This window comes from Rhinolophus ferrumequinum, chromosome 26, assembly GCF_004115265.2.
Source record: "Rhinolophus ferrumequinum isolate MPI-CBG mRhiFer1 chromosome 26, mRhiFer1_v1.p, whole genome shotgun sequence".
Lineage (NCBI taxonomy): Eukaryota > Metazoa > Chordata > Mammalia > Chiroptera > Rhinolophidae > Rhinolophus > Rhinolophus ferrumequinum.
In genome coordinates this window covers 928578-937502 of record NC_046309.1, presented here as the reverse complement: position 1 = coordinate 937502, position 8925 = coordinate 928578, and the positions used below count along the sequence as shown (strand labels likewise).

Genomic DNA, 8925 nt, shown 5'->3' with positions numbered 1-8925 from the left:
CTGATTTTGCCAAGTGACTTCCGTCTGGGGACAGGGTAGGTGAAGGTCCACCGCTGGCAAGAACAGGCCCATTCGTTTTCATTCTAGTCATTTCTGCTCTTCTCAAGCTCCTGGGGACCCTGACCCCTGGGCCAGAGTTCCATGTGGACAGGAAACCCGTGGGCTGTCGCCTGGAGGGCTCGTGTAGATTGGTTTCTTTGTCACAAAATGGGCTTTCTTCCCATTCTCTTGCTCCAGCTGGAGACACTAGCAAACGGCCAGCTGTGCGCCCCTTTCAGGGAACCAAGGAGGACCTCCCTTTACAGTGAAGAAAAGGAGCCCAGCGGGGCCGGGCTAGGGTTCCCAGAGGATGGGCCCCGCCTTGGGTGGGGTGCCCTCATGGGGGTGTCGCACAGTGGAGCGGGAGAGACTCAGCCTGGCACCAGGGCTCCAGGCCAGAAGACCGCAGCAGTGGCAGGGAAGGCTGGGCTTGTGTGAAAACAATGCCTCGTCTCCCTCTGGGCTCAGGCTCCGAAAACCTGTCTTGCGTCTTGGGAACCAGGTCCTGGGGACTGCAAAGCCTCTCCCTGCACAGGGTCGGTGGGAGGCCAGAGTGGAGGGCGCACCCCCGAGGCAGACGAAGCCGGGCCTGGAGGCGCTCATCGCTCGGAATGAATTGTTCGCTGTGCCCGGAGTGGGTGAGGACGAGCCAGTGATTATATTTAAATTTGCTATAATTGATTTGGGGAAGAGCTACTGTGACAAGAACGAATTGATCATTAAATTTATTAGTGAGATAAATTCCGCTGCGATTAAGCAGCTGGCTGGAGCCGCTGGGGCCGCATGCTGTCCGGCCTTTCTGGCCGCCAAGTCCCCACGCCAAGCTCCGGCTGGCTCTGCTGGAGGCCGGGGCGTGGGTCATAATAATTATACCTTCTCTAGGGCCCCTGTTCCCCGTGGTGCAGAGGGAGCGGGCTGTTCCCCTGCCGGGTGGAGGGAGAGAACCTTCGCTGGGGCCTGAGGCTTGACTCCCAAGCCGGATGTACCCCCCCACCCCACGTATCCCTGGATGCCTGGAGTTGAGGTGGGGGTGCCAACACAGGGCCGGCTGAAGAGGGGGTCAGGGAATAAACCCCAGATGTGGAGCCAGCCGGGGAAGAGATTGCTTCAGGCTGAACTCACCAATGTGTTAGAAATTAAAATGAGATGTACACTGATTGCAGGTTGCTTTTTACCCCAAACCGCATGTCTTTCTCCTCTCCCACCCCACCCCCCTAGTTTTCCCACCCCCTTTCTCAGGGCCTTCTGGCTGTCCCACCAGTTGCAAACCCAGTCCCCCGTTCCCTCAAAGCACCTTTGGACCCCGAGGCGGCCAGGCCCGCCCAACAGCTGCTCCTGCCGGGCTCCTGCCACCGCGCCCCAAGCCGTGGCTGAGGTTGGATTTTATGGAAGGAGCTGGGGTGATAACGAGCTGCCAGAGAGGATATTAATCTCACCCCAGCCCTGAGGTGGAGTGGCCCCCGCGCCCCTGCACTGTAATCACCCGAGTGAAACGCCAGGCCCTTCTGAACTCATTTATCAGCTGGGGGGGCACCCTCACCCTGCGCCCAGGTGACGGGGGAGAGTGGAAAACAGAAGGAAGGAGGAAGGCACGAGGGAGAGAGAAAGAAGCAGTGTCCTGGGATCACCTGTTTCCTTCAGGCCCAAAGGGGCCCCGACTCAGCGATGGGGGAAGGGGAGGCGGCAGAGAGCGCGGGAGGCCCGCATGTGTGCAGCACATGGAGCGGCCGGCTCGGCCTGCGGGTGATTGATGGTGCGCGATGCCAGAGGTTTATTAACCCAGAGCCATTGCAGCCTTGGCGTGAAGCGTTTCTGTCGCCCGCTGCTGTCCTCGTCGACTTTCGTACAGATCCCGGAAAATCGGCCCTGGCCGGCAATAGGGCAGTTCGGCGTTGTGGAGGGAGAGGAGAAGGGCCGGCCGAGGACAGAGAGCGCCGTGCTCTCCGAGGCCATGGGGCAACGTGGGAAAGTGGCTCCTGGGACACACGGACCTCAAATGCCAGTCAAGTCTAACCGGTTGAAGCTGATTTTCTGAAACATTGAAACAGTGGGTTTCCACTTCTGGAGCGCCAGTGAAGCAACAAGGCCCTCAAGGAAACAGGAAAATAAACACCCGAGACCAGAGCCGCTCTCCTGGGGTTCAGCGTCCTGGACAGATGTGAGCCAGGCACCCGGATGCACGCGCACACCTGGCCTCGTACTAGAACCAGCACTTCACACCTGTGACTCAGCTCAGGGTCCAGAGGAGGAGGTGGTCCTGACACCCATTTGCGATTCTGATTTTCACCTGCTGACAAGTGTGAACACCCCCACCCAACATTTCAACAAAAACAGTAAAGCTGCTTTCATAACTCCCCCAAGAGATTTGCACTCTAATCCAGTAAAAAACCAATTTATTTTACATTCCATCCTGGGCGATGGGAGAAGCTAAATAATAATTTAGCATGCATAAGTAGACGTTTCTTTTTATATATAAATACAATGTACAAAAATAAAGCCAGTACAGCTTTGGGGTTTCCAGCAGTTTGAAAGCTCATGACATAAAGTCCCCCCCCCCACCTCAAGATACATAAACACAAAACATTTTTTTCTGTTTTCAGTACTCAGGAGAATGGCGTTTCCAGAGAAGGTTTCAAGTTCCCAGGTCGTTTAACACTGTAGGTTTCCGCCTTCTCCATTCGGGAAGGGGTGCTGGGAGGCTTCCCCTGGGGGCGGTCGGTTCTCACGAATACCGCCCCCCAACACTAATTGAAATTAAATCGAGTAGATCAAGAGTTCAAGTTTGGACGCTGGGCCTCCCTTTTCTGTCCTTTGAAGAGCTGACAGGTCTGTGGCCCAGACGGGCGGCTCCCAGGACGGGCGGGGTGGCACCGGGGGTGAGTGCTGGCTGCCGAGGGGCACCGGCCCTATCGCTGGCCAAGGACCCTACTGAGGCGGGGGCTGGTGCCCTGGCCGTGGGGGCGGGGAGTCGGCCCCAGAGGAGCAGTCGGAGGACACGGCGTGCGTGCTGGCGCCGTTGCTGTAGGGGAAATGGTCCTCGTCGTCGTCCTCGTCGTCCTCGGGGTCACTGTCCCTCAAGTCCCGCCGGCGGCGTCCGCTGCCCTTGTCGCCCGGCGCCGGCGGCCCCAGCGGCTCCTCGTCGCCCTTCTCCTCCGCGCTGCCGCCCCGGCCTGCGCCCCCGCCACCTCTCTGCTTCTCTGCCTCCTGCGCCGCCTGCTCCTTGGCCTTTTTGCTGCGTTTCCACTTCATCCGCCGGTTCTGGAACCAGATCTTCACCTGCGGGCACAGGCGGCATGAGACACGGTCACTTCCACCACCTCTGTCCCTCCGAGTCCCCTGGCACCTGCACCGCCCCGGAGGGGGTGCAGATTGAAAGACTCGGAAGCTCCAGGGGGTGCAGCAAACCCCAGAGCTGGGCGGGGGCGCCAAGGAAGCTGAAACTAGGACCCCCAGTCCCTGGACTTTTTGTACCCGCGCCCTCGGTCTGCGGAGCAGCTCGGGTACGGGTACAAGGCTGGGAATCTCAAGATGTTCCTTCCTCTCTTTCTGGAACAAAATTTCTCGAATGTGGCCTGGGGACCACCTTCTGCAGGGTAAGGGAAGGGTGATTAAAATGCAGATTCCTGGGCCTCACACCAATCTACTGAATCAGACCAGTAGGCGGGTCCCTGGCACTCCACCCGACGTTAATCCGTGCCCTGAAGTGGACAGGGTGCAGCCCCAGGCACTGAGGCCTGCGGACGGTCAAGAGTGGAGAGATGGCAGTGTCCCCTGGAGGCCAGGATGGTTTGGGGGGGCAGCTCACCTGGGTCTCAGTAAGCATCAGCGACGTGGCCACCTCGAAGCGCTTGGGCCGGGACAGGTACTTGTTGAGCTTGAACTGGTGCTCCAGTTCAAGCAGCTGCTGGCTGGTGAAGGCGGTGCGCGGCCGGCGGCACTTCCCCAGGAGGTTGGACTGCGCCTGGGCTGCGCGCACAGGATGTGAGGCTGCAGCCAGGCTCAGCCCTCCGCCGGCTCCCACCCGCCCCGCCAGCACCTGCCCACTGGCCCTGCAGAGTCCCCCTTCTTCTCTCCATGTTAGTGGCCCCTCCCCAGAGGACGCGGCAGCTGGAGGAGGGAGGCCCGGCAGCCCAGGACCTGGAGGCCAGGTGGAACCTGACGCTTTGGGTTTAATGGGACCAAGTCTTTCTGTCTCAGACAGGGTCTGGGTGTCCTGATTAAAGAGGGTATCGGCCAGGCACGCCCTTTCCACTTGGGTGGGCGCTGGGAGAAAGGAGGGTGACAAAGGCCAGAAGCAGGCCCTAAGGGCAAGCCACCTCTCGCTTCCCACCAAGCTTCCCCAAGTCAGGCCCAGATCTAGACAGCTTCCTGAATCACTGCTTCTTCCCACTCAGCTAGGAGCTAGCAGGATTTGCACACTGCCTCCAAGTGTACAAAAGGAGGTGAAAAAGAAAAAAGAGAAGAAAGGGAGGCAAGGGAAAGGAACCAAATCCTGGGCCTAAACATGTGTATTCACCAGAGACCCTCCCCATTTAAAATGTTTTCTTGACAACCAGGCCCCAGGGTACAGAGGGGCCAAGCCTGGGTAGACTGGACAATTCTCATTATGCTAATGAGGCCTAGGCAGAAGGGGGCTCGCTTTCTAGGCATTCAAGGAGGTCTCTCACTTTATTTACATAATTTCACACGGTTACAGAGAATTTTATGACCTCAAAACAAGACTTCCCTTGATTTCCCAGGAGCCTGACAAGGGTTCTACAATACAAGAAAGGAAAGGGAAGAAAAGAAGCCAGCGCAGGGCTGGACAAGCCCAGGCTCCCCCGAGATGGGCAATTTGCTTTATGGGAAGGCCCACGCCTCCCGCTTTAGTTAAACAAGGCCCTGAATTCCCAACTTGACAATACATTAGAACTTTAATTAAAACACTGGCTCCGAAGGGACCATTTGCGAAATGCCATCCAACAGCAGAGATGACCAATTAAAGGAACCGAACAGGTTTTCGGAGACCAGAGGGGACCTAAAAACACATTCCACACCCTCCCCTGCCCCTTGCTGCTCTTTAGGGCTCAGTGTCCACATTCCTTTCTGGACTTCAGGCTGGCTGGGTTTTAAATCGGCTACCTCTCAGTCAAAATTAGAAATCAGAGATGGGCGAAGTGTGTTGGCAAAGGGATGTGGCTTTAATCAACATCCTGAGTGACCTTGGGCCCCACGCAGGCCCAAGAAAGGACCAGGGTGGCCAGGGAAACCAGCACTCAGGGTAGGCCAGTGTAGAAACCACCGCTGACCCTCACAGTGGGAGACTAAGCACCCCAGGCTCTGGAAAGCAAGTCAACATGAAAAATCCAGAGGCTGGCTCTCCATCAAAAGGGGTGTGCTGGAGTCGGTGTCAGGCCCGGAAGGGTGCCCTGGGTTGGGCTGACCCGGGAACAGCAGGTTCAGCTGCCCTCTGAAGCAGCCCCCCAGCTGAGATGTGAGAGCAAGCTCTCCTTTTCTTCTCCGGGGGGGACTCAGGAGGGGGTGACTCTCCAAAGGGAAGGGATGAGTGGCCCTTAGGGCTTCAGGGAGCTGAGCTGGGGAATGGCCGGGGTGGCCTCGGGCAAACACTGCCCACGCTGAGATTTTCTCACTGGTCTGCGACTTCGCCAGCCCTCCGGGGTCCTAGCTTTTCTCTGTTTAGTCACAACCGCGGCTTCTAGCAGAGGAATCTGAATTCTGGCAAGTGTTTATTTCTGTTTTCTTTTTGGCTCACACCCCGCCACCCCTTGCCTGCGTCTCCTCAGTCTAAACAAATCTACTCAGACGGAAACAATGGGGTCCCTTTGTTTGGGTGTTGCGCGCTGGAAGCATAAAGCCTTATGCATCTTCCTCTGAGCGGAGCCCCATGCGCTACCCCAGGAAAGCCCCAGCGGGCGGGCACTGGCCTGAGCGAGGTGTCCCGCCTGATGGCCAGCCCACCACCCAGTCCATCGGCTGTCGGGTTGGAGCTGGCTGGCGCTCCCTTGCTCCTTCTGGGAAAGGGTTTCTACGGTGTTGGGTGCCTCCAGTTCGGGACCGTGCACTTGCTGAGAGTCCCTGCGATGGGGTTCTGGAAGGAGGGTGCATCGCCCCGCCCGCAGGAACCCACTACCGCTCTGTTCAAGTCAGGCAATCCGCCTTCTGGGCACCGCACCCCGGACTCAGCCCCCTTCGAGAGGCGGGCAGCGGCCGGAAGGTCCACCGGCTCTGGGCTCCGGCCCTGGGCCTCTTGGGGCCCATTTGTCTTTCCCTGCTCCTGGATGGAGTCTCCCTGTCCTGGGAGGTGTCCAGAACCCAGGATGCGGGAACCAAGTCAAGTCTTTCCCTAAGGATAAGCGCCTGGCTCTGGTGGCCCGATCCCCAGGCCCGCCTAACTCTGGGCGCTCTTCGGCTCTCTTTCCCCCACCACTTCCTTCTCCTCGAGCTTGCCGGTTAATCATTAGATTTTAGTCTCACACCTCCAGCTGCCCCTTCCCGTTAAAAGAGAAAGAGAAGGCAAGGCTCGCGCGTGGCCATTTTAAGAATCCACCGCCAGCCCCACGCCGCGCAGCCCACACAAGTCGTCGCAGGCCCGGGGCCGAGCTGAGTCGGCTTCGCCGCGCTTCCACGGCTCCCTTGGAGCGGAGAGCAAGGGAAGGAAGTGCTGGTGGAGGCGGGTGCACGAGACCACCGTGTGCCAGCACTGCCCCTGCCCCATTTTCTCCTCCGTCCCCAGGCCCGCGGGCTGCGCGATACTCACAGTTAAAGTCGGGCATCTTGGGCAGGATCATGCCCGCGGTGGACGCACGCAGCCACTGGTCCAGCTGGAAGGTGCCGGCGCCCAGCTTGATGGGGTCGGCGGGGTGCGCTGGGTGCGCGCCCTGCACCTGCGGGTACGAGTAGGAGAGCGCCGGGTGCTGGCCGGCCAGCGCGGCCGCCGCCGCCGCGGCCGAGTAGCCGTACACCGGGTGGCCGTAGAGCGCCGCTTGCGCCGGGAGGCCCGCGCCGCCCTGTGTGCCCCCCGGGTGCAGCCCTAGCGCCAAGCCCCCCGCGGCGGCAGCGGCTGCAGCGGCGGCTGAGTGCGCGTGGTGGTGCGACCCCCCGGGCCCAGCGCCGGCGCCCAGGAAGCCGGGCTTGGGCAGCAGCGCGCAGTGCGCGGCCAGCAGGCGTGGCGGTGACGGGCTCTCGGCGCGCAAGCGGTCGGCGGGCGCTGCGGGCGGCTCCGAGGACGCGGGGCTGCAGCTGCCGCTCGCCCCGCTGCTCGCCCCGCCGCCGCCGGGGCCAGAAGCAGCGGTCGCGAGCGACGTGACCAGGGCCAGCGGCGCGGTCTGCGCCGAGGCCGCTCGCGGGGGGTCCACGGCCAGCAGCGCGTCGATGCGGAAATTTTTGGATTTTTCCATCGGCTCGTTAGGGGCTGGCGATCAGCGCCGGGTGTGGGTGACGCGGCCGTGTGCGGGCTCGCGGAGACTGTGCGTGGCGTGGCAAGCCCCAGGGCTCTGTACTGTTATGGTGATTATTTGCCAATAATCAAAGTCGCCGCCGGAAACTCAGCCGAGAGTGACCACGGTCGGGAGTCGCCTCCGTGCGGGCCCCGCCCCGGCCGCGCTCACACGCGTTCGCACACACTCCCACGCGAGTGCTTGGGCGCCGGGGCCGGGAGCCCGGCTCTCTGCGCTGCAGCCCTCAGGCGACCGCGCCGAGGCCGCTGGCGCGGTGGTGGGGACCCGCGCCCCTCCGCGCACTTGAAGCGCAGCGCGGCCGCCGATTGGCGCGCGCGGCGGGGGCGCGGTGCCCGGCCATTGGCCGAGGGGCGCACCTGTCACCGTCCCCGCGGCCCGCCGCCCCGCCCCTGCGCCGCGGGGTCCTAAACAGCCCGGGATGCTGGGCCGCGATATTAGGGCGGGAACAGCGACAGAGTTAGAAGACTCGGAGGGGCTACCTACGGTCCCTGGCCGCCCTCCTTGGGCTCTTGAGCAGGGTGGCAGGCGCTGGCAACCCCGAGTCTCCGTGTGGCCCCCGCGGCTGCCCGAGTCCAGCCCCCGAGACACGCTGTCCCGATCTGGGCTCGCGTCACCTAGAACCAGCAGCGCGCGACCTCTCCCACGTCCTCGTCAGCACTTGAGTTTGTCCGCTTCTGCGTCGGAAGCCCAGGCAGCTCCAGATCTAGTAGCCGCTCTGCTCAGTGATGGCAGCGAAGACCGTTCTCATCCCCACGCCGCACAGGAGCGGTTTGTGTCCCTGTCGCCAACCCTCTGCAGGTGGAGCCTTCTCACCTCCGCTGGGAAGTCCCATGCGTTTCAGGTGTTGTGTGTGGGCGCATATACGTGTGTGTGCGTGAGTCTGCCTTCCACAAATCTCGCCGTGATCCCCCGCCCCTTTAAGGCGGAGAGGGCAGCGTCTGCGTGCCCGCGACCTGCAGGGCCCAGGGCGGCTTGGAGACCGAGTCCACCAGCCGTTGAGCGGGTCGTCGGTGACAGAGCACTTCCTCTCTGCCAGGGGATCTCCATGGGCTTGCAGGAAGCGGTACCCAACTCGGGGACGGTAGTTACTGGGGGCGGGGAGGGGGCGGTAGTTATGCGGGGGCCAGTCGCTCTGACCCTCCGCTACCCCCAGGCCCCAGGAAGGCAGTGCAGTCCTCTCCTCCTTCTTCCTGCAGCGTCCTGGAAAATCAGACGCGAAGGCTGGGCCAGGTAGTAGAGGGGGAATCCAGACCCTCCCCCGTACAACACTTCAAATATTTACAGTAAAAGCACTTCCAAGAACTTTTTTCAAGCCGAATCAACACGCAGGTGGCCCCCAACACCAGGCTTTGTCAATAGCTCTTTTAGACCTAGTTATCTTCCCCAGACAGGTGTGGGAATGAGGGAAGGAGTTTCAGGTTCTCATGCA

General features: G+C 61.1%; 1 protein-coding gene across 1 annotated transcript; it reads right to left on the bottom strand.

Moving 5' to 3' along the window:
- Positions 1 to 7757, bottom strand: MNX1 (motor neuron and pancreas homeobox 1). Its single transcript, XM_033098617.1, has 3 exons — positions 6797 to 7757; positions 3845 to 4005; positions 1 to 3315 (listed from the first exon to the last, which is right to left on the bottom strand). Exons 1-3 carry the CDS (start codon positions 7434 to 7436, stop codon positions 2965 to 2967), a joined length of 1152 nt encoding a protein of 383 aa, XP_032954508.1. The 5' UTR covers positions 7437 to 7757; the 3' UTR covers positions 1 to 2964.
- Between the last annotated feature and the right edge of the window lie 1168 nt (positions 7758 to 8925).

Excerpts from the sequence above, each read along its gene's own strand:
- MNX1 (XM_033098617.1), bottom strand. The coding sequence starts at position 7,436 with ATGGAAAAATCCAAAAATTTCCGCATCGACGCGCTGCTGGCCGTGGAC. Across the intron at positions 4,006-6,796 it reads CAAGATGCCCGACTTTAACT|CCCAGGCGCAGTCCAACCTC; the intron begins GTGAGTATCGCG and ends CTGTGCGCGCAG. Across the intron at positions 3,316-3,844 it reads TGATGCTTACTGAGACCCAG|GTGAAGATCTGGTTCCAGAA; the intron begins GTGAGCTGCCCC and ends CTGTGCCCGCAG.